The sequence below is a fragment of the Carya illinoinensis genome, chromosome 5 (assembly GCF_018687715.1).
Source record: "Carya illinoinensis cultivar Pawnee chromosome 5, C.illinoinensisPawnee_v1, whole genome shotgun sequence".
In the NCBI taxonomy this organism is placed as follows: domain Eukaryota; kingdom Viridiplantae; phylum Streptophyta; class Magnoliopsida; order Fagales; family Juglandaceae; genus Carya; species Carya illinoinensis.
This window is the reverse complement of record NC_056756.1, coordinates 47,015,719-47,042,531: the sequence shown is the minus strand read 5'-3', so window position 1 is coordinate 47,042,531 and position 26,813 is coordinate 47,015,719. Positions and strand designations below refer to the sequence as shown.

Genomic DNA, 26,813 nt, shown 5'->3' with positions numbered 1-26,813 from the left:
CTAATTTTGTTCTTTTTTTTTAGGCACAAGTTGAAAAATGACATTTTTTGGACCTTTGGTTATGTATTTTTAATTTTAGGTTGTAATTTTGGACCTTTGGTTATGTATTTTTAATTTTAGGTTTTAATTTTGGTTATGTATTTTTAATTTTAGGTTGTCATTTTGGTTATGTAATTTTAACGTGTATTTAGTTTTAATTTAGTTTTTAATTTTGGTTGCACATTTGAGTTTAGTTTTATTTTTTATAGTGATAGATTTTGAATTTAGTTTTATTTTCTAATGTGATAATTTTGGTTAGATAAATTAGAAATCTCAAATTATATTTTTTAAAAAAATTGATATAGAAGCCTAAATCCGATTAGAGTTACAAATTGTAAAATTGAAATGTTAATTGGGTCAAAGAAAAAAGTCTAAAAAAAAGCCCAACTCCGACTCCGCTCCGACAAGTCGGAGTCGGAGTCGGAGCGGAGTGGGGTGTAAGCGGAGTCGGAGGTCGGATTCGGCCTCCGATAAAGTCGGAGTCAGAGTCAGAGGAGGCCAAATCCAAACTCCGGTTGAATCGGTGCTCAGCCCTAAATTAGAGCATAAGAATTTGTTCACTACATAGTTTTGACAAGAACCTCAAGCTAATTTTAACTGATCAAATGTAAGCCATTACAAGTAACTAGCTCGTTTCCAATTAATTGTTTAAGTTTTTTAAATACTCGCATCTTCAAGGAATTAATCAAAGTCAAGTTGAACGGATTGGTTGAATGAATGAATCAAAAGCTGCGGACTAATTGAATACCTTGCTGACACAGGTTTTAAGAAACTAAGTTTAATTAGGGCCGGCTCAACGGGCAGGTGACTTGGGCAATTGTCGAAGGCTCCACCCCTAGTCAAGGCCCCACAAATTGATTTTCTTAATATGACACCGAAGGGAAGAAAAATAATAAATGACCCAAATTGTTTTCCTGAAAAAGAGAATGACATTGAAAGCAACAAAATAAGAAAGAAAGAATTGGGAAACCGATAAGATAAATTATCACAATTATCAGTCATTTTGTCTCTCTCGAGGCCCATGAGGAAAATGCAAGTATTTTACGGTAGGATCGGCCCATTACCTTAAACCTTAGAGTCAAAACGCAGCAGGGAAAGGAACAAGGATAAGTGAAGTGCTAAGAAAATGGAACGCATTGTTTCATTTTAAGTGTTTTACAGGCTAGTCAGGTATTTTCAAAATATTGCTTAAATACCGGTTTGCCCTTTTGTAATTTTATAAGTTCATGACTAGAGTTTTTTTCATTTCGGATTGAACTTTGAATAATATAATTTTGAGCTCATTCAAGAAATTATAAAGTCATTGCTATCAATATATTCGTTATATAAAGCAATCAAATCAATTTCAAAAACTCTATTAATTATAGTAAGCTAGTTTTGATGAATAGGAGCAACCATATCTAAAACTATTAGAGATAGAGATGAAGTATCTTCTTCTTCTTAATCAGCTTATTCTTTTATGGCTTTACCTTTGTATACGTCAATATCCTTGATAGTATAATAAGCAAGAGTAACATGAGAGAAGGTAAAAACACCTTTCAGTTTTAAATCAAGTTTAGTAGTTTTTACTGAGTCTTCCAAAAAATTTCTAAGATTTAGCAGAAGTAATGGCCTGATTGTTTGGATATTTAGGCAAAGTTATATGTTTAGTAGATGAAAATTCCTCAATAACATTTTGTGTTAGGAAATATGTTCCACCACTTGACAAACTAATGTCGGACTAGTAAATCACTATTACAATCGTAGCTCCACTTTAATATCCAACTGACCTTATATCTCTTGCAAAAATAGAGGAAGTAATAATAATTGAAGATGAAAAAAATAGGTTAAGAAAAAATAATAATTGGGAAACAAATAATTTAAGTAAAAATTAAATTATTAATTAACATATAGTTTTTTCTAAACAATTAACATATAGTAAATGTAGTTGCAAAATATGAAAAAAATAATACAATATTATTATTAAAAAATAATATTATATTATTATTTTGACTAATCCAATGTGGGGTTATACAAAATATATATGATTTTGGTTTTATACAAAATATACAAAATCCTCGAAAAAAGTTGTTTGATTGTATAATATTTTCATTTCTTTGTTTTAAAAATTATCTTTTTTCTTTTTCTTTTTCTATTTATCTTATTTTTAAAATATTACTTTCTAATAGTTATGTTTTAAAAAATTGATCTTTTTTATTGATCATATATCTTTTTTTTTTAAATGATATTGTACTTTCCTAATTGGACAAAATGGAGAGAAGAGGTGCTTCGGAGGGAATGAAAGACTATAAATATTTATATATATTTCAGATATATTTTTTGTATTTTTATTTTTATTATTCTTTGCTTAAAATGGTATACATATATAAATTTATTTAAAAACTAAGGTTGGCATGATCCATCAAAACTAGGTTTAATAAGGGACCCCTCAAGGGGCAGATGACTTAGGCAAAGGCCCCTCAAATTGATTTTCCTATACATTTTTGCAAAAAAGTGGCAACATAATAATAAAATAGAAAACCTAAAGAAAAGTATGTAAACTGTGCATAAAAAGAATATAATAAATAAAAAAAGACTCAAAACTGTTTTTTTTTTTTTTTTTTTGAGAAAACAGATGACATTATCACAACTCTCTAATCATAATTTATCTGATTTTCTTTTTCATTCTTCGGCATATTTTTATTTCTATTACAACCTTCTTGTATCTCAAAAATTAGAATAATGATTTTTAAAGAAGCTTCAAAATTATAGATTTAAAAATACAATTTGCATCCTATTATTATATTAAAAATTTAAAAATAAATAAAATTTTTCTTTAAGTCTCAATTTATATAAGCCGTCTAGAATTTAATCCTAAAAAAATAATCAAATCCATTTAAATAATTGAAAGAGATAACTTTATTAATCTTTGTTAGGGAAGTTTTAAGTAATTAAGACCATCAATTCTTCTATAAAGAGTAGTGAAGCCCATGCATTGGGGCGTGGACATTTTGAGATAGAGAAGCCCATGCATTGGCCATCATCAAATGCTAGGGTACGTCCATGGGCATATTTCATCTCTCCGATCGATTTGTCCAAAATAAAATTTCAAAAGAATTTGGCCCAGAATTTGCGAATATGTCATCACAACTATTGCAAAAAATCCTGAGATTAAACTATCTATTCAGAGAAATAAGATTTGGGTGAATTGAGGTTTTGAACAATTATTTTTTGTTAATTAGAAACGCCTTTAAGAAATTCCTTCATTTTGGAAATCTTTGGCCGTGTATACTTGGGCGTAAGCACATGCGTCACATAATGAGAACCAAATAATTGACTGAGTCATAAAAATGTGAGTCTTCTTTCTGCTTGTTTTAAAATATCTTTTAAAACCAAATAATTGACAGTACAAATATATCTGTTTTCCTTTGAGAGGCTGAGAAACCTTCCTTCCATAAAACAGATACAAAATATTTGCTTATATGAAATGGCAATGATGATCATCTCCTACTTCTTCTTGTTTGTGGTAATTTTCATCTTACCCGCCCACGTACAAGGCCGAAATGAGTGTGCTGATTCATTACAGTGTGCAAGCCACGGCCCAGCCGTCCGATCTCCTTTCCGACTTAAAGACCGACACCCAGACCACTGTGACTGTCGGCGTGGGTTTCTTCTGTCCTGCACTGATAAAAACCAAACGGTGCTCCACCTACCGGATTCAGTAGAACTGTTTGTCGAAAACATTGACTACAAATCTCCGAGAATCCAATTGTATCATCCACACCGTTGCTTTCTAAGAGATATTCCGCATCTCAATTTATCTTCCTCGCCTTTCCAGTTCACACCAGATTACCCTTTAGTTGACTATGCCTTTTTCAATTGTTCCCGTAAAGAAACGACACAGGATGAATACAGTAATACCCGGATTTCTTGTCTTAGTGGCCCTAACCACCAAGTTCATGCCTTGGCTTATGAAGAGTCCATCACCCGCTTTCCCTTACCCCCTTGTAGAAGGATTTATGACGTTAGATCGATTCCACCTGTTTTGGTATACAACGATGATCCAACTATTTACATGAATTGGTCCAGAACACCAGATGAAGCGAAAGGTATATATCCTATTCTATGTAATTTACAACTTTGTACTCAATTTATTCACACTTTTATTAATGCCTAGCTTACCAAGGCTCATCTGCAGACTGCAGCGGCGAATTTTCTGCATTAATTAACAAAAATTTAAATTTGCACCAAAGAAATATGAAATTAAATATATATACATATACACACACACACACGCATATATTGAAGTGTTTATCATGAACGTTATTCCTGAAATTTGGAAAAAAACTAAAATTAGAAAATAATAATAAATAAAAACCGATGCCGGTTGTGAATAATAAATAATCTCTCTGTTTTTTAATTTCACAAGCATGATGAGAATCTGATATGTTAAAACATTTCGCAGGTACGCCATCAACAAAACTAGTCACCGCTGGTAAGTGTCCCTCGTTTATATTGACACTTTCATCATCGGGCAAAATCATGAGATATAGGACTTCTTGATCACTCACGATTCTTCAATATGCAGGTGCCGTCTTAGGTTCCTTTCTTGTACTATTGGTGGTCTTTGCTCTCCAACGTCTCTATATTAATGATGTGGTAGAAAAAGAATATCGGGCAAAGATTGAAAAGTTCCTGGAGGATTATAGAAATTTCAAGCCGACGAGATACTCGTATGCTGATATTAAAAAGATTACAAATCAGTTTGCAGAGAAGTTGGGCCAAGGAGCATACGGTACAGTATTCAAAGGAAAACTTTCCAATCAAATTCATGTTGCCGTGAAGATCCTGAACAACAGTTCCAAGGAAAATGGTGAAGAATTCATAAATGAAGTGGGAATAATGGGTAGAATTCACCATGTTAATGTGGTTCGCCTTGTTGGCTTTTGTGCTGATGGATTTCGGCGAGCACTAGTTTATGAGTTTTTATCAAATTACTCACTAGAGAAGTTCATATTTTCAGCAAATGTCAAGAACCGTTTTCTTGGATGGGACAAGTTGCAAGATATTGCCATCGGTGTTGCAAAAGGAATTGAATATCTTCACCAAGGATGTGACCACCAAATCCTCCATTTTGACATCAAACCCCACAATGTTTTGCTTGACGATAACTTTAATCCAAAAATTTCTGATTTTGGTCTTGCAAAATTGTGTTCCAAGGATCAGAGTGTAGTATCTATGACTACGGGCAGAGGGACCATGGGGTATATTGCACCTGAAGTGTTCTCTAGAAACTTTGGGAATGTGTCTTATAAAGCAGATGTTTATAGTTTTGGAATGTTGCTACTTGAAATTGTTGGAGGGAAGAGAAATGTTGATGTCACAGTGGAAAGCACTAGCAAGGTCTACTTTCCAGAATGGATTTATAATCTTTTAGAACAAAAAGAAGAGTTAAGAGTCTTTATCGAAGATGATGGATATACTAAAATTGTAGAGAAACTTGCAATTGTCGGACTATGGTGCATACAATGGCACCCAATGGATCGCCCTTCCATGAAACTTGTAGTTCAAATGTTGGAAGGAGAAGAAGATAAATTAATCATGCCTCCTAATCCTTTTGCCTCCTCAGGCCCTACTAAAGTTCAAGCACGGAAACCTACCACGCGTTTAGGTCAAGATTTGGAGGTTATCCCCGAATCAGATTAAGTATAATTGTTTATATTTTGTTTTGAAATCTTGTTGTAGTTGAGCATTATTGCTTTTGATTTTGCAATCGTAAAGGAATTCAAGGTTGTTTCTTTTCTATGAACTTGATATGATCATATTTGTTTCAGATAAAATCTAGTAGTTTGGAAGGGACTAATCAGTATTGACAAGTACCATCATGGTAGACACGTTCTTTAGTCAAGATTCCCATTTTGTATGGTAAAGTATGTTGCAACGTATTATACATGACCCATTAGTCATTAAGGGCAATGACTCAATGCTATGAATTAGTTGTTCGTTATATATTAAGTTATGGATTCACCTTATGATATTAGTATTAACCTAATGAGAATAGATTTTAAATTATGATTCAAATATATGATGTAACCAGTCCAATTTGGTCTAATTTTGGACCTTTTTTAAAAATCGAACCAATTTATATTAGTTTTTAAAAATTTAAGAACCGATATCAGATAGATTCATCACTGAGACCAAAATTTATAGTTTTTTAAGTTTCGGTCTAGTCTGATCCCCTTTTTTTGGTTTATGTATTATCTATGTTAATAATAATATGATCTTTACATATATTAAACTATATATTAGTCTATTTATATTATAGTATATACTTATATTATAGTATAAGTACATTACTTATTTTTTAATAATTAATACATATTAGTATAGTATTGGATTTATCTATAATCTATTTAAGTTATAAATTTTTTATATAAATATATAATCAAATGTGTAAAAATATATTTACAAAAAGATTATATATATTATGTTTATTTTTCCAAAAGATGCGGACTAATTGTATACACTGCCGATACAGGTTTTAAGAAAGTTGAAAATGCACAAAGTTATTATATTGTAAATAGTAAAAAAAACACATCCTTATGCTAAGTTGCTAAAAAAAAACACATCATTTAGAAAATGCACAAAGTTCCCCACCTTGCCTCTGATTCCAACTCACTAGGAAAAATAAAATGTTCATAAATATAAAATATAATTCGATAATAAAAATTTCTAATTCGACTTGTCATGTTTAAATAAAATGAAACAAATAAAATTTGACCATCCACCGGTACTAGCTGAAGGCTAATCCCGTACGAAATTCAATTTATTTACACCACCACCTTATAAATAATTCCTAACATGTTCCATGTAACTTCTAGATCATATTGATCATGGGTCATATAAAACATGCTCCAATAATACCGGTGCTGGTTTTTCTAGTCGTAAACATTAATTAGTCAATTAATCACATTGGTTTGCAAGTCGAACCATATATATTCACTACTTGCAACGACTGCATTGGGCGAGCGGTGGCTCGATTTGCTTTAAGCAAGGCTATATATCTCAGCGGAAAATATGACAATCACGAGTGCCATATCTATGCATTAATCGGATAATTTTTAAAATTGTAATTCCTATATATCATTCGTTAAATTAATTTTCTACATGCTATATATACCGCTTGATTTTTTCTACTGAAGAAGATTTTAGAATAAATATAATATAAAAGGAAACTTGGCCATTACAAAACCACTAGATCATGATCATAAGCTGGCCGAGATTGGCTCCAACAATTTTAAACTTAATTTAATTCATTTAATTATATTACTAATTAATGCACTGGCCACTTTTGAATCCACATTATTGTCAGGTCAAGGCCTAACATGCAAGTGGATCTCACATATATACTGGTATCGACACATGCAGGCTACCTGAATTAGTTCTTTCTCCGAATTAGAATCTTTACTATATAAAATGTGAATTTATAAATATTTTATCTAGTAAGCACATTATCTTTCGTAGGTCTTGAAAAATATTAACATGGCTTAAAAGAATGAAATTATATGTACATTATGAAACATGCAGCATTCATCTGCGTTAGTGGCCGAGAAGGATCTCGAAATTGATTGGAAATGTAGCCTTCACGAAAATGGCTTATTATAAATTATATAAAGTAAAATCTCTTTTTTTATTTATTTTATTCTATTATTTTTTTATTTATTTCAAACTTTTGGGTGATGTTTTTACAAGGGTATCAATGATGTACAACAAGGAGAGTGTTACCTCCACATTACTTTTCTTTTAAGAGTTGTTTGGATTCAAAAACCATCTCATCTTATCTTATCTCATTATTACTACTTTATTAAATTCTAACACAAAGTATAATAAACAATGCAATTTTTTCAAATTCTAAAATAATAATAATATTAGGAAATAATATTTTATTTAACTTTCAACTTTTATCTAAAACCATATCATCTCCCTATCCACAAAGCCCCTTAGGTACTCCAAACGTACAACAAGAAATAAATAAATTATTCCTAAATATAAAATGTAACTTGATAGTAAACTCAAGTCATGTTTGAATAAAATTAGATCATACATCCAGCACTCCTAAAGTCTAACCACATACTTATGAATTCAATTTGTTTACATGCAAACACTTATAAATCCCAACAGTTTCTAAGGGATTTCCTAGATATTGATGGGTTGTTGAAAACATGCTTAATTCAGTACTAGTGCTGATTTTTCAAGTCAATGGACATCTTATTCACGTACGTCCACCGCCTGCTTAATTAATCAGTGCACGACATTTCAAATTTAATGACTTGACCATCAACATCATACTTTTCTTCATTTAGATTTAGAACGATAATCCCAATCCACATTACTGGCGGAGGTCCTCTCGACCGTGGAGCTTTTTTCTTCAATCACCTAACAAGTGGGTCTCACATTTATAAATTGCTAGGATACAATATATCTATACGAGGTGGCAACGTTATTATGTACTATGAAAGCCTATAATTAATTTTCTATACTATTAAAAAATGGGTTTTCGATAAACGTCTTAGTTTTAAAAATATCTTTTTATTTTTTTGAATGAAAAAACATTTTATTTTTCTTTTAAACAAGAACCAAAGTAGTCTCAATCTTTTTTTTTACTTCGGTCAATATACGCAAGGTAGAAATCACTGGTTTAAATATTGCGCTTAATCAACGTCCCATATAAGACGGGCTCAACCACTATATATCATTTGTAGAAGACAAGCCCCTTGACATTGAAAGAGATAATAACAACTAACGAGTCTCTGTCTGATCACTTTTGTAATCTTGTTAGGGAAGTTTTAAGTATAACTAAGTGTTAGTAAAATGTACAGTAATATAATAAAAATTACATTCAAATTAACATTTAAATGAAATCAGTTTAGACCGATACATGAAAATCTCGTTCTCTTTAAAGAGATTCAAGCCTTTTGTAGTATTATTAAAACAACATATTTTATTTTCTTTAGATATATTCAACGGACCATTATTTCGTTTTTATTTTAGAAGAAAAAAGACCATAAAGTAGAGGACATTGTATATTCACAAAAATGACTTATTGCACAGAGGAAATTGTATAAAGTAGAAATTCTTTTTTTCTTTTTACTTTTTTGTAGATTTCAAAATCTTGAATGATGATTCTATAAGGTTATGAATGATGTACAACCAGGAGAGTGTTATCCCGCCATACTTTTCTTTTAGGGACTCCAAGCGTACAACAAGAAATAAATAAATTATTTCTAAATATAAAATATAATTCGATAGTTAACTACTCAAGTCGTATTTCAATAAAATTAGACCATCTAGCCACCACTCTTAAAGTCTAACCACGTTATATGAATTCAATTTGTTTACATGTACATACTTATAAATCCCAATAGTTTTTAAGGAATTTCCTAGATATCGATGGATCGTAAAAAATAAGCTTTAGTACAACTGATGCTGATTTTTCTAATCATTGTATATTTTCTTCATGTCACCGCCTGATTAATTAATAAATGCACAACATTTCAATCATCTTTTCCATTTTTTTTATCCCAATATATATGCAACGCATAAATCTTGTAATTAATTGCAAGCTGTGGTAGACTGCATAATATTCTATGTCCCATTGAAGATGGGTTGGACCACTAGTCTATGGAAGACGGGCCCCTTGATATTGAAAAGATAGCGTGAGAATAAAATTAAACAAATAAAAATTGATTTTCGACGACTCGGTGAAGTCTAACCGCGTATGAATTCTATTTGTTTACACAGCCTTACAAATTCCTAACATTGTCCCAACCAAGATATCAATAGTTCGTTGAATACATGCTCATTACTACTGGTGCTGATTTTTCTAGTCATTGGCATCTTCTTCACGCCGACGACCTATTAAGTCAATGCACGACTTGGCCTGGTTATTTTTTAAAATTTTTTATCTCATCTTATTTAATTATTATAATTTTTTAAATTTTTAAATTTTTATACAAAATAAAATAAACAATGTTACTTTTTTAAATCTCAATATAACTTTTTTAAATTTCAATATAAAAATAATATTAAAATAATATATATTCTAATAATATTATATTCAAGTTTTAATTTTAATCTCAAATCATCTTATTTTATCTTTAAAAATAAATGAGGCCCAGCCCAAACATTGACCTGATAATGACTTTTCTTCATTTTGATTCATTTAGCTAGTAGGTGGTCCTCGAGGAGCTTTTTTCTTCAATCAGCTAACAAGTGGGTCTCACATTTATAAATGATGCTATGGACACCCAATACCTACCCTGGAAATTACTCTCCTTTACGTATGTTGATAGAAGATGGGGTCGACCACTATAAATGTACCAGGCTGAAAGCTCCTTGACCCTCCATATGACAGCGCTATTCCAACAGACCTCACACGCATTGCATTATTAAAATCTAATTTCTCCTTTACGTACGTTGATAGAAGATGGGGTCGACCATTATAAATGTATTGTCTCCCAGTACCAGGCTGAAAGCTCCTTGACACTCCATATGATAGCGCTATTCCAACAGACCTCACACGCATTGCATTATTAAAATCATCTACGTGTCCATTGCTAATTGATAAATAACTTACAAATTAGCATAAAAGAGATAGGGTGGGCTTTGCTACGTACGTTGAAGCAGCTCACGGATGAAATGAAAGATATATGGAGTCAGTGCAAATATATATATATATATATATATATATATGTAGGCCTAAATCATGCAATATTACACAAAGCTCACCATAATTAAACCATAATTACTAGGAGAGTCTCACAATGCTCATATCATACACTCACACTGGCCACAAGAAATCACGATCGATAAGCGTTTGTGTGGTGCATTTGGAATCTTGGATTTCAACTTTTAATCGGGTTTGACTTTGATATTTGAAAGCTTTTAAGAAAATAGTTTGATTATATAAATATTCTCATTTCTTTCTTTTCAAAAATTATCTTTTTTTTTTTTTTCTATTAATCTTGTTTTCAAATTTCTAATATTTAAATTTCTAAAAACAAATCATCCATTTTTAGTGATCATATTTTAAATATATCTATACTAATAATATATAAAGTGCAAATCGCTTATCTACAGTATTTTCGTTTAACTTTTTTTTTTTCTATTTTACCCTAATTTTATTTGATAATTACGGTAATTTACATTTTACCTTTATTTTACCGATAGTTATTTCAGTCTGTGTACATTCTTACTGCCGTACCTTTTTTCCTCTATTTTATTTCCGACTTTGCCCCCACGTTCTATTGCTTAGTTCGTTATGCCTGCTGCCGTTTTACTTCACCGACTAAATATTATTGTCTTTTTACACTTAAGATCTTATCATCTGCCACAAATTTAAAACTTCATATTTGCATTTCATTTCATTTATGTTCTGTATTCTCACTTTATCAAATAAAAAAAAAATTGCCCGTGTCTTTCCGATTGGTGCTACTCGTCAATCTCCGACAATTGAAGGTATGCTTCTTATTCTTTATTCTTTCGGTATTGCATGAATGAAATATTTCAATATATATAATTACATATCAGAGCCAAAAAAAAATTAGAAACAGAATAAAAACGATGTTTGCACATTCACATATGTAGTTTACAGAAAATATTCCCAACAAAAAAAAAAAAAATCAAACAAATATTATCTCTTGTCTTCTAATTTGCTGGCACTTCACAAGAGAAACGACCAAAGAACGTTTCTATTGAGATTTTTTTAAAAGAAAAAAACAAGTTAGTGTGAAAAAAAAAATGCCGAATAACAAGAAGAAAAATAAAAGAAATCAAACACAGAAAAAAAAAAAAAAAAAAAAACTTTAACCGAAAACAGAAAAAGCATAGAAACACAAATGGAAAGAAAAAAAAAATTTGTTTAAAAGATGTGAAAAATGCAAAGGTAATATATATCAAAGGGCGATGAACAAGAAAAAAAAGTGGAAGAAATCAAACGCAAGAAAAAAAAAAAAACTAACTTGGAATGGAAACTGAAAAACCCTAGCAACACAGATCGCAAAAATAACAAAAAAATCTATTCTACACATCTGAAACACAAGGAAAAAAATAACGTGAATCGAATATACATTAAACGCAAGAAAAAAAATTTTCTACATGACTCATGTAACAACGAATGCAACATTTTAAAAAATAAAATTTGTACAAGAAACAAAAAATAGAAGAGACGGAAGAACAAACAAATATCTTAAGAACTGTGAAGATCTGTTCAGATCTCTAAATATATGCAAGAAAATAAACCAAGAACAGATCTCTTCAAACTGAAAAACCCCAAGAACACAGATCGCAAAAAAAAAAAAAATCTTCTACAGATCTGAAATGCAATGAAAAAAAACGTTAAGAATATACATGAAACACAAGAAAAAAAATTTTCTACATTAATGTAACAACAAACGCAAGAATCTGTTCAGATCTGTAAATAAATGCAAGAAAATAAACCAAAAAAACGTTAAGAACACAGATTTAAATGCAAAAAAAAATAAACAAAAACGTGAGCATCAAAGCAAACGAGTAAGAAACAAAAAAATCGAACCACAAACCAACAACTAAATAAATCCCAGCACAAATAGATGAAAGAAACAAGAACTTGCACTGCAATATACATGTTGAACGAAAGGAAAAAAAAAAATTCGGCATATCTGAGACATAGAAATTAAAATTTGGGAGGTTTAAATAAAATGGAGAAGGAAATAGAGATGGTGTAGATGAGAGAAGAGAAACGGCGTAGATGAGAGAAGAAAGAAGACGGAAGAACAAGAAGAAGAAAGGTGTGTGTGTGTGTGTGTGTGTGTGTGAGAGAGAGAGAGAGAGAGAGAGAGAGAGAGAGAGAGAGAGAAGGGGGGCAGCCGAAAGGAGTGCTGAACGCATAAGGATGCTTTTATATCAATGGGCGTAGGGTTAGGGTTAGGACAGCAAAAATATTTGAAGACCCCATAAGTAGGCTGTTGCATGCTAGATTTCTGATATTTGAAATTAATTTTCTTTTATTACTACGGGCCCTGTCTCTGTCTTGCTAGAAAGGACAGCAAAAATATTACTACTTTGATAAATCTGTTAAAAGCGTGTTCCATAAATCTGTTAAAATGGCTTTTATCTTTCAGTTACCCAAATCTTAAAACTTCACTCACAAGCTAAATACAAACTTTTCACCAAAAAAAAAAACGTTCATATCGATAAGTGTATATATATATATATATATTTAAATATATATAATATTGCTATTCAGTTCAACTGTGTTCAAATCTTTTTAAAATTAATATGATAATTGCTCATAAATTTGCTTATAGGCTTTCCTTTTATAAATATTAAATTTATTTATATTATCTTTTATTATTGTTAATTATTATTTTTATATGCAAATTTAGAGGCTTCTTAGACTGTTGATCCCGTAATTGATTTGTGATAGTTTGTATAAAAATGTTAACAAAAAAATTCATCTCTATTTTTAATGTCTTTGATTAATATGCGCATCATATTCTTTTTTTCTAACTATCATTTTATTTTTATTATTATTCATGCTATCGTTTTTATAAATTATCTGTAAACAAAAAATGATAAACATTTTTTTAAATCAAGTAACAAAGTAATGATCCAGGCGGATTAACAAGAGATTTATATCAACAAACAAAACTGATAAGAAAGTTGATGAATTCCTATAATTAACTATTTGTTAGGAATTAATAGTAAAACACCATTTTTCTTACTAATCACTTCAAAGTTATGGTTATTGAGTTTTTATACATAAATATAGTATTTAGTCTTGTTATTTTCAAAATTTGTGTGAAAAAATTTAAAAATTTGATAAACATTAACTTATTAACACAAACATTATAATAAAAAAATAAAACAAAATAGCATTTCCATTTATTTGTGGTTTTTTTATAGCCTTTTATTTGTTTTTATTTTTTTTATTTTATATATTTTATTAAAAATATGTTTGATAATAAATTCCATTCAATACATTAATTCTTTGCTTGTAAGCTTTTTTTTTTTTTTGTGTAAATAGTGAATTTATTTATATCAGCTTTTTTTTTTTTTTTATCATTAGAATTTTTTATTTTTTTTTATGTACGTTTTTTTTTGTTAGATTTGTTGCTTTTGCTTTTGTTTGGCTCTTCATCAATCTGGTTGGTATCAATTCGCTGTGTCCACTTTGTTCCCCTGTTTGTGCTCCACTTCCTGGTATGTTCTTTTTTATCTGATTTGAAAAAATATTATTCAATTTTTGTATGTTCATATAAGTGCACTTGCAATTAGGATAAATTGATGATATTATATCATTGTCATGTGAATAATTGCTTTTCTCATTATATTAATTTGTTTTAATACATTTGTTTTATTCTAAGATTTGTTATCTTGTTTGATTCATTTAAGATTTGTTGCTTTTGTGGTTTTTTTTATAGCCTTTTATTTATTTTTGTTTTTTGTTTTATATATTTTATTAATATCATTTTTTGTATCGTTAGAATATTTTTTTTATGTATGTTTTTTTTTTACAGATTTGTTGCTTTTGCTTTTATTTGATTGTTCATCAATCTGGTTGGTATCAATTCGATGTGTCCATGTTGTTCCTCTGTTTGTGCTCCACTTCCTGGTATGTTCATTTCAATCTTATTTAAAAAAATATTATTCAAATTTTTTATGTTCATATAAGTGTACTTGTAATTAGGATAAATTTATGATATTAATTTGATTTATTTTAATTTATACATTAATAATTATTGCAAATTTAATAATAATGTTTATAAAAACTTTTCGTTACTTAGCTAGCTATTAGCACATAGTTCATTTAAATTTTTTCATTTAATATATCAATTTTACATAAAATTGTATTAAGAATTTAAAATATAAAAAAATGAAATTTAAAATATTTTTTCAGTTAATCCTGAACATAATCATGATGGTGTTCGTTTGGAAGCAAATATCAAAAGACTACTTTACTCACTAATCACTTCAAAGTTATGGTTTCTAAGTTTTTATACATAGGTCCAGTATTTAGTCTCATTATATTCAAAATTTGTTAGAAAAAATTCAAAAGTTTAGTAAACAGTAGGTGATTATTACAAACATTGTAACAAAAAATTAAAAAAAGTAGCATTTTCATTTTTTTTTTTTTTGGTTGTTGATTTTTTTACAGCTTTCTATTTGTTTTTATTTTTTTATATGTCTTATTAAGAACATTTTTGATAATAAATTTCATTTAATGCATTAATTCTTTGCTTGTAAGTTTTTTTTTTTTTTTTTTTTTGTAAATACTAAATTTATTTATATCATTTCTCATTATTGTTAGGATATTTTTTTTATGTAAATTCCTTTTACAGATTTGTTGCTTTTGTTTTTACTTGGCTTTTCATCAATCTGGTTGTTATCAATTTGTTATGTTCACACTCTTCCTCTATTTGTCCTCCATTTTCAGGTATGTTATTTTCTATCTCATTTGAAAAAATATTATTCAATTTTTTATGTTCATATAAGTGCACTTATAATTAGGATAAATTGATGATATTATATTCTTGTTATGTGAATATTTGCTTTTTTCATCATATTCATTTATTTTCATACATTTGTTTTATTCTAAGATTTGTTATCTTGTTTGATCCATTTAATATGATCTGTGGGAAATTATTTTCTTCTTTTGCTTTTACTATAAGTGTTTATGATATTTCTTATGCATATATATTGCCATATGTATATATCTAATCACATCTTTGATATATTTTCAAATTTTTTTTTAGATTACGCTCGAAAATCGATACAGAATTTACAATTTTTTATAACTTTATGCCGAGTGGTAAGACAATATTATTAAATGCAAAAATATATTTAAAACATTATTAACACTATTTCTTTTTTCTTTTATCTAACTTCTTTTATGAATAAATCCAGAAAAGAGTGAAAACGATCTACCAAGAAGAAATTGGTATAGTACCCAATCAAATGAAAAAAAGAAAAAGAAAAAAAAAAGAAGAGATCTGTCGAAAAAAAAGAAAGAGATATGCTGAGTTGAAAAATCTTCAACATAATAAAATACGAAGGTAAAGACAATTTCAAAATGTTCTCTCTGTTTCTTCAAACGATAATGAAGGCATTTGTATAAGAGAAATTGGATCGTTTTCGAATATTAACTTTTCTGAAATTAATATCCATAACAATACATCAACTTCAATATTGACCAATCAGGTTTATTCATAACCATTTGTTATTAAAAAAAAAAAATCTTTCTTTCAATTCTTTTCTCATTCTATTCAATAAATATTTTCTCATTCTATTCAATAAATATTAAAAAAAATGCTTCTATAGGTTAATTATCTAAATGAAGATGAATTCAATTTTGAAAGAACCTCAAATTTCAATTTAGGTAATGTACAAATTGACATTTTTTTGTTAATTTTTATATCATCATTTAATATTTTATCTTTAATAATTTTATTTTTTATTTTTTTAATATAGGAAAACGGCAAAGAAGATCTTATTGTTTTAGACAAATATTACACACTACAATTCTTAAACCAAATTATTTACCATTAGTACCATCATGTAAATATTAAAATTCATAGATTTTTGGACATATTATTTGATTGGAGCTTAATTGCTTGTACAAATAAGTATATTTAGGTACATTTTGATCACTTTGGAGGTTGCTGGTCTACTATGCTTTTATTTCTTTTATCGAAAACATCAGATTTAATATTTATGGTTTTTTAGTCCAACAAAAATTCTTAGATTTCTTTTTGTTAATATTTATTTTATTAACTTAGTGTCAAAGATTATACAATTTTTTATTTTAATAATTTTCTTTTATTAACAACCAAACTTACGCTCCAGCATTAGGCAAATGTTCAAATTTTATTTTGTCAAAAATTATAACAGTATGAAGATTTATTTTGGAGTCTAAATTGTGCCCCCACTAGGCAAACGTCCAAAGGACGTTGCCTCTACTATTATATATATATATATATATTGTACTTTGGTAACTCAACTAAGTGGAGAGTCGAGACAAGAAGAGAGGTGCTAGTGAAGTCGATATATTGGGAGTTGGGCCTTGAGAGAGAGAGAGAAGCAACATGCTTTGAGGTTTTCTGGTCTTATTCTCTGGGCCATAATGCATATTGATACGGGTTTAGTTGGTGCTGGGCCATCATCAATTGCATAGGTACGATCATCTTGACTCATCTTTTCAGTTAGTCCAAAATAAAATTTCAAAAGAATTGTTTGCATATAAATATCTTGAAAAAGAAAAGGACAAGTTTTTATTTTGTTCAATTTTAAAGGTTGAGTACAAAGAGCTCTCTAATTGTTTAGAGATTGATGCTTATAGAAATGATTTTTTTTGCAAATTTAAATATATTGTGCGTGTGTGAGAGAGAGTTAGATATATATATATATATATATACTACCCTTTATGTCGCTACAATTTGAACTATTAAATTATGTAATTAAAAGTAACCAAAACTAGAATTAATAGAACTAAACTTAAAAATTGATTTATTTGATCAGTACCTATATGCTACTTAGATTCTTCCATTCCAAATATCAAGACCTAAGCATTTGTGATACTTAGAACGAGAGAATAGGCCATTTGTGTGGGCATACCACAATTTTGGGGTCTATGGCATGCACTACCTAAAAAAGGTGATGAGGGAAGAGGAAAACATATATAGATCTCTAACTTATATATTCTACGAAAGTCTTCTTTTTTAATCAAAATTATAGGAAAAGATTATTATTTTCATAAAAATTAAATGGCTTTTGCTTTTTTAGATATGAAATCTAATTATTTTTCTTGTACCATGAATTTTTATTGTCACATTGATCAGACCAAACAAATCAAACAACAAATAATGTTATCCAAAAATAGCTTAGCTGTTTTACGAGAGCTCTAAACACGCCCCCCAAAATTAAACATGCATGTGTAAAGGTCACATTTTGCCATCATGTCGTACTAGGCTTCCTCAAAGAACAACCACAAAACAAATTCTGCAATCGCATCAGAGAAAGAGAAACGTACAGTTGAAGAGGCCGATAATGGGTGGAGAATTAGCACGTCTTGAAGAGGATTCCACGCATTAGATTCCCACAAAGACACCTAAATCCTTTGCTTCAGGTCTCTCTGTCTCTCTCTCTCTTTTAAGTCTCATGTTTTTTCCTTCTTTGCAACGTTTATTGTAACTTTTCTTATCAACAATTCTCTTGCTAGAAGTAATTGAACAGAAATCCTACTTTGGTTCGTGCATGTTACTTTTATTTTGCAAAAAAAATGTTTTTTTTTTTTTTTTTGCTTTATATATATTCAACGGACCATTGTTTCGCTTTTATTTTGGAAGAAAAAAGACTATAAATTGTAAATTTCGTTAATATTTAACTCGGATTGGTTAATTTTCTCTCCAATTGTATGCTTATAATGAGCTATTGAGATGGATGAGAGATTTGCTACCAAGATTGGCAGAAGGGTAATGAGATGTCTTTGATATTATCTAGAGGAAAACATATCTAGATCTCTAACTTCTATATTCTACGAAAGTCTTCTCTCTTTTTTTTTTTTCTTTTTTTTTAATCAAAATGATAGGAAAAGAATTATTATTTTCATAAAAATTATATGGCTTTTGCTTTTTTAACTATGAAATCTAATTATTTTTCTTTAACCGTAAATTTTTATTGTCATATTGATCAGACCAAACAAATCAAACAACAAATAATGTTTTAATATTACTTTATAAACAAACAAAATTTCATCGATAGGTTTTGTCTGGTGTGTCTTCGTCAGCTTATGATCATGTATTAATGCTAAGTCTAGCAGTACTAGAATGGCCAATCGCATGCAATGAAAGTAATCAAGTTTATTATTAGGAAATTAATTTTTTTAACGTAAGTTTTATATTTATTTATTTTTCAAAAAAATTATATAATATTTACACACTTTACTATTATAAATATCATTTCTTTTATTATATTTGGACTTATGCTTCTGCTGCATGCAATGCTATTTTTTTTTCAAATTTTATTTCTATAAATTTACAAATTAACATAATTTTATATAATATATTGAATTTATTTTGCAATAAAAATAATTTTATAATCTATGATATATTAAATTTGAAAATTATATTACGATCTTATGTGCATCCAAAAACATGATTTATATATGAATTTATTTTTATAAATCTTTTTGGCAATTAAAACATATTTCTTAAAAATCACGAGGCCTTATCTTCGTCTCTTTCAATGCCCCAAAATACTCACACATGACTACTACTTTGATTTGCATTAACTTGTTTATATATGCAGTTGGAGGAGTATATAAACATTCTCATTTCCTTCTTTCCAAAAATCGTCTTTTTTTTTTCATTTTCTATTTATCTTATTTTCAAAATATTACTTTCTAATAGTTATGTTTTAAGTAAATTCATCTCTTATTAGCGATCATACATTTTCAAAAAATAAAATTGTACTGTCCCTTATTGGACAAAATAGAGAAAATAAGAGAGGTGCGGGGGCGGAATGAAAGACAATAAATATTTAAGATGAGATATGGAAAATAACAAATATTTCATACATATTTTTTGAATTTTTTATAATTTATTTTTATTATTCTTTGTTCAATATGGTATACATATATATATATATATTTAAAAATTAAAGTGGGCATCTATCAAAACTAGTTTTAATCCTGAAATAATTAATCAAATCCATTTAAATAATTGAAAGAGACAATAACAACTAATAGATCTCCGTAATTTAGTAATTTTGCTAGGGATGTGTTAACTAACAAAGCCCATCAATTTTCTTCTATAAAGAGTAGTGAAGCCCATGTATTGGGGGTGGGCTTTGTGTGTATGTGTGTGTGTGTGTGTGAGAGAGAGAGAGAGAGAGAGAGAGAGACATAAGGCTTTGAGGTTTTCCACACTCTTCTAGGGATGAGCTTACTCTGTGGGCCTTGAGACATACTGATATGTGATGGGTCTTCATAAATTGCTAGATTACAACAATGACCATAACTCATCTATCCAACTTACTCAAAATAAAATCTCAAAAGAATTGTTTGCAATAAATATCAAGAAAAATAAAAGGACAAGGTTTTAGTTTCTTCAACTTTTACAAGATGTATACAAAGAGCTCTCTCATCTTTTAGAAATTGATAATTGTAAAAATGATTTTTTAGGCATCAAGGATGTGTGTGTGTGTGTGTGTGTGTGTGTGTGAGAGAGAGAGAGAGAGAGAGAGAGAGAGGTAGATATATATTTCCCTATATTTCAGTAGAGTTTGAACTATTAAATTATGTAATTAAAAGTAGAACTAAACTTGAAAATTGATTTGTTTGAGGAGCTCGGTAGAATAGATCTTAACAGAAAACTAAAATTCCTATATCAAAGAATTTAAAATCTAGCGTTGATCAACTATCTTCCATTACAAATATCAAGACTGTAAACATTTGTGCTACTTAGAATTAAAGAATCAGTTTATTTGTGAGGGCATACCACAAATTTGGGGTCTATGGCGTGCACTACCAAAGAGGTGATGTGGGAAGAGGAAAACAATGAATACTGCAATTTTTATATTACGTAATTATGAAATAGAACTTCTATATTTTACGAAAATCTTCTCTTTGTTTTGTTTTTCAAAACGATATGATTGTTGTAAAATAAAGAGAGAGTAGCAAGAGAATTGAAATATTGCAATATAGACTTAGCTCTTCATGAACTCAATATCATTCACTTTAAATTTATTGTGTGTTGTGCAAATGATCCTCCATGCACCAGTTTATAAGCATAGGAGAATAAGGAATATGAAATGTTGATATATTAATTATTAAAACACATTCATAAATTTAAAAGTTGCAAGATTTGATACAAGTAGAGGTGTGGGTCTAGTTCGAGAGGTCACGGACTGAAAATTTCGGTTAACCCTTTTTCTGGACCAGACTAAATCGATTACCTCGAAGGACTGAACTGGACCATTAGCTATTAGTTCAATACGTTTGATTCGGTCCCATTTGAGCTATGAACATTTTTTTCCTCTTTTCTTTTTTTTGTTAGATAAATTAATATAAAAAAATTAATTAAATTAATAAAATTAAAATTAAGTAAGCTCTTTAATGTGGATTATGTAACCTATTCATTAAAAAAATAATTAATTATAAGTATATTTATGATGTTAGTAGTTACTAGTCTAATACTTTAGTATTCATAATGGTCTTTATTAAAATTCTAAGTTAATGAATATCATATGGGGTATCACAATACACAACATAACCAAAAGTATGAAGGTGAAATGTATTTGGTGGTTGGCCAAATGCAAATTCCATTTAAGAATACTTACTATAGGCAATTGGTCTTATTCGAATCAATAATGCAACATGCAAAATTGCAAGTCTCTAAGTATAGACATGTAGTTTTGTTTTAAAAAATAATGATCGAGTAATTAATTGTACACATTTAATAAATGACTCAATTAAATCATTCTAAGTATGTGTATGGGCAACAAGATGTTCAACATCAATCCCAACTAATATGCAATAATCATTAAAAAAAAAATTAGATGTAAGTTCTCCTTCATTATCCAATCGAATAATCTGAGTTTGATAAAAAAAAAAAAAAAATTAAGCTCGTAATCTAATAATTTATGCAAGAAGACTAGCAACCGCAACATTCGAGTAGAAAGTAGACAAATATTTAACTATCTAGTTGATGCATTTATTAAGACCATAAAATATCAAAATGACCTACATGGTAGATGTATAGGTCCACATATATTTCCATGAATTCTTTATAGAAATGATGGAGATTCAATAATTAACTTAGAATGAGATGGTCTGATTATTAGCTAATTAACATGATACCCATAGATAATCACTTGGTAAAATAATCTTCTGGTTCTTTAAGGGATGTCCATATGAGTTCTAAATTACTCAACCCATCATGATTGATCCTGGATGACCAAGACGATTGTGCTAATGTATAAAGATCTTTGGAGTAGAGCATTTCTTGTTTACTACAAAATGTAATTCAATTGTTTTCATTATTATATAATATAACCAAAATACAAGAAGTTGATAGTTTTTCTAATACGAATTTTTAGCCTATATTTGTTGTTATAATGTAAAGATATTCATCATTTTTTTCATTGATGGTTTCAACAAGATAACCATTACAACGAATATCTTTAAAACTGAGTAAATTTCTTCTAGAATATAAAGTATGGTCCATATAAAATTTTGTTCCTTTAAATAATATGAAATTGGCTCTTCTAAAGCATTCAATTAGGTTCAATCAACTGGATATTATATTGACGTTTGCTCTATTTAATATATTAAAATATTTCTTATACTAGAGAATTGTGTGTGTTGTATAATTGTCTGCTAGACACATTTTCACCAATCATCTAGGATTTTGTCAATATATTAAATAGAATTTATATGTCCTTATAAACAAAAACATGTATAAAATATTATCAATACAATAAAAAAATTAACAAGATGTACTAAAAGATAATAATTCAAACATAAGTTGATTATAAAGAAAGAAAATTAATTCATATGCATCACTGATCAAAAGATCATTATCTCCTTTAGAATTCACAAAGAAATAAAAAATATCGAAATGAGTTTGGACCGTCATATTAGAATTATCAAAATAAGTTGACGATTTTTTGGATCATTGTGGTCCGAAAAATTTATTTTGACATTTTTTTCTTTTTCATTTATAGATGCTTGATATGAGTTCACCAAATGTTTAGACGTACGACATATACATGACCAATGTCCTTTTATACCACACATGTGACATTTTTCTTCATATTTATTTACGTGCTTATTCTGTAAACCTTTGTTTTAATCTTACTTTATCACAGTATGGTTCCACTTTTGGTCATATGTAACAATTCTCTTTGAAAAATTTTGAGTGCGCTCTCATTGATTCCGATAGTTTTTTCTACCACATTCACAGCCATGTTTTTTTTTATTATTATTATTGGTGATGCTACACCCATTGAGGGGAGTCATCGAGAGTGCTCACCGAGTGTGCAATTTTTTTTTTCAAACATTTTTTTAAACCCCTTAAACATTCTTTATTTTTTTAAAAAAATCACAAATTCATTAAAAACACATTTCCTTAACTATTGAGTAAAAAAAGCAAAATGGGTGGAAATCCTCGATGAGAGTAGTGTTTTTCTTCTTTTATCATAATGAAATGAGATTCCATTTGCTTCATGGAATGGAATAAAATTGGTTGGATGTGACTGTTATTTTTTATTAATAGCTTGTTATTTTGTTCAACCACTAGTAAACAAAATATTAGTTCTGAATACTTAAGTGAACTTTTATTTTCGATATTGCTATTGTAGAAGCACATTCAAGGCATAAATACGTTATATGCTTTATTTCAAACATATCATTGTTAGTGGTTTTTTCTTTACACAATTTCAATTGTGAGCCTTTTTTTTAAAAGTGTAGAGTTGTATTCATAAGTAATCTTGCAATTTCAAATGCATTCAATTGTAACGAGTTTTTGGAAAGATTACGGTCTTCTAGTACACGTATTTCTCCCTTAAACTATCTCATAGAATCAATAGATATTTTAGAGTGATACTGTAGGGATACTTATTTACTTCTTTATAGTTTTTCCAAAATTCATTGCATCAAGATGAATCTCAATATTAATGATCTGTGATAAATAACTGTTGTCAGAAACATTGAGGGTACCAAATTTGAGTTTTGTAAGATTTAACATGATATATAACAAATACATTAAGTATTGAATGAGAGAAAGAAATATTTAAAGTCAAACAAACATATGTGAAACAAGAATATCTATCGCATTGATATGATAACATCATACTTTATATAATGTCATACAGATCATATCAAAATTTCATAAAATGATTTATATCACTGTACGCAAATATCAATACTTATAGAAGAAAAACTTACATTGTTGGAGAATGTTAGGTAAGTATCTTGCTAAATATTAAAAAAAAAAAAAACATAACAGTTGATTAGAGTTTCATACTGATAACGTGTTGTAAAATAATATTAAGGACCTCGGTCTAGTCCCTAAACACTAAGATCTTCTAGCTCCGCTTCTCCTTAAGATAACCGAAGTGCCTCGTCTTCTTGCTTGTCTTTACTTGAGTATGGAACTTGAGTAATGGTGTTTGGTGTATAATGATGGTTTGTATTGTGGTTGTGGATTGAGAAATCTATAGAATGAATATGATGTATGGAATGTTGTGGATGGATTGTGGTGTATCTCTTGGGTTGGTGCCACTTAGGGAAAATTAGGATTTGGTGTTTATGGTTGACGCCTCTTAGGGTAATGTAGTAATTATGGAAGTGAGACTAGGGTTAGGGTTTCCTAAAATATAGGAATTCCTTATGGATCTAAGGTTTATGGCTAGGAATGTTGGAGGCACTAGATCTAGGATTTTATGATTTTATGAAATAGATCTATGATGGAATATAAATGGATATAGGTTAAAATAGTATTTGGTAGGTAGGATGTATATGGAATTGGCCAACACGGCTAGATCTTCTTGGAAAAGTAGATCTAGTGTACTATATGGATGAATGAACCAATGGAATGGAGAATGGCGTGAGGAATGAAGGATTTGCAAAGATGATGAATGCAAAAAGAAAATTACAAAGAAAGTAAATCAACAATGAAAAAGATAAATGAAACTGATCATAAGATTGATAAATAAATCATCACACATCCACAAACGTCAAGGTAAAGATCCTCTATTTGGGATTCACATAGGTTGCACCCAAATAACCTAAGTGCTAAGTACCGAAAATAGATCTCAAGAATAAACAATCCGTCAACTAAGGAATTTGCCAAAAGATGCAAAATGAAATACTAAGGGTCCTACTTATAAGTTTACAAAGTGGAAACCCTAGTAGGTCTCATAAATAATAAAAGACTTTAAAATAAAAGAAATAACAAATAGATAATAGGTAATAATGCTAGGATTAGCCATGGGACTAGTCTAGGCGCAAGTCTTGGCTCAAATGGCCCATGGCATGGGCCATGGGGGTTGTTGCCGTGATACTTGGCTTGGTGCATGGCTGGGGCTGCTGTGCACATGGCCTGGCCTTGTGCATGGCTAGTGCTCCCATGCGCTTGCATAGCTAGTGGGTTGTGCGCATGGCCAGGCTTAGCCTGCACACTGGGCAAGCTAGTGGCCTGCGCATGCACACTGTGCTGTGCATGCTGTTACAAGCTGGCCTGGTCACTAACTTTGCTAGCGTGCTGCTACATGCTGGCTGGCTACGGCAAGGACATGTCATGGCATGGGCCATGGCGTGCCCGTGGTTCGTCGATGAGGCTATCGAGGCATGTCAATGGTCGTGACGAGGCTTGGCCCGTGGTCACTTTCCTAGGGATTCTGACAAATTAAATAGAAAGAGAATTGAAATATTGCAATATAGACTTAGCTATTCAGGAGCTTAATATCATTCACTTCAATTTCTTTTATATTGTACAAATGATCTTCAAGACACTCATTTATAGGCATAGAAAGATAAGGAATATGTTAAGGTGATAAAAAATACATTTATGAATTTAGAAATTTCAAGAATTGAGATTTAAATAACCTAAAATTTTAAGAGGTAGAATCTAAATGTTCATCCACAAAGATAATTCATGCATTTATAACAAAGATAAGAATTATTATTTTCATAAAAATTATAGGGCTGCTTTTCTATTTTAGCTATGATATCTAATTATTTTTCTTTTACCATGAATTTTTATTGTCATAATGATCCGAACAAACAAATCAAACAACAAATAATGTTATCCAAAACAACCGTACGACCGCCCGAAGCAGAGCTCCTCCAAACATAAAGGTCAAATTTTGCCATGTCGTAGTAGGCTTCCTCGAAGAATAACCAGACAACAAATTCTGCTATCGTTCAGAGAGAGAGAGGTAAATTTGAAGGGGGCGATAATGGGTGGAGAAGCACATGTCTTGAAGAGAATTCCACGCATTAGATTCCCGCAAAGACACCCTAAATCCATTGCTTCAGGTCTCTTTATCTCTCGTCTCAATTATTCTGTCGCTAGAAGTAATTGAACAGAAATTGTGCTTTTATTTGTGCATGTTGCTTTTTTTTTTCCTTTATATATATTCTACGGATCATTATTTCGTTTTTATTTTGGAAGAAAAAAGACTGTATAAAGTGTAAATTTCGTGAATATTTAACTCGGATTGGTTAATTTTCTCTCCAATTATATGTTTATCATGAGCTATTGAGATGGATGAGCGATTGTCTACCAAGATTGGCAGAAGGGTAATGAGATGTCTTTGAGCTATTTCGTGAAAGACCAATAATGGCATATTGTTTTTTTTTTTTTTTTTTTTTTAATGTTTCACCCTAGATTGAATGTTAAGTCTTCTAGTATCCCAGTGGGGCATTACAAGGATAACAGGAGGTCAGAAAGGTCATGGTTTGAGAGGAGAAATGCGAGAGCTATGGTATCATTGAGAAGAGTGGGTTTCACAGCCGTTCCAATAATATATGATTCATTAAGGATTTACTCAAGTTAACTCGGTTATGAGAATTTATATGCCGCAACAAAGGAGACAATGTAAAGAAATGTAGGCCATGCTGATTCTCTTGTGAGTAATAAGACTCATTGACGGCTTTATGAGTAGTACTGACTACTGAGCTCAATTATACCAATCAAACTATTTTCTTCTCCATTATACAGGTTATTTTCGGCTTCCCTTTTGTTCTTCTACAG

General features: G+C 29.6%; 1 protein-coding gene across 1 annotated transcript; it reads left to right on the top strand.

Annotated features, from left to right (window-relative positions):
* The first annotated feature begins 3,420 nt into the window (after positions 1 to 3,420).
* Positions 3,421 to 5,881, top strand: LOC122310973 (rust resistance kinase Lr10-like). The gene is made up of 3 exons (XM_043125277.1): positions 3,421 to 4,127; positions 4,484 to 4,513; positions 4,607 to 5,881. Exons 1-3 carry the CDS (start codon positions 3,506 to 3,508, stop codon positions 5,722 to 5,724), a joined length of 1,770 nt encoding a protein of 589 aa, XP_042981211.1. The 5' UTR covers positions 3,421 to 3,505; the 3' UTR covers positions 5,725 to 5,881.
* Positions 5,882 to 26,813: the final 20,932 nt, after the last annotated feature.

Coding starts and splice junctions, on each gene's coding strand:
- LOC122310973 (XM_043125277.1), top strand. CDS start 3,506: ATGGCAATGATGATCATCTCCTACTTCTTCTTGTTTGTGGTAATTTTC. Junction 4,128..4,483: donor AACACCAGATGAAGCGAAAG/GTATATATCCTA, acceptor AACATTTCGCAG/GTACGCCATCAACAAAACTA. Junction 4,514..4,606: donor AACAAAACTAGTCACCGCTG/GTAAGTGTCCCT, acceptor TTCAATATGCAG/GTGCCGTCTTAGGTTCCTTT.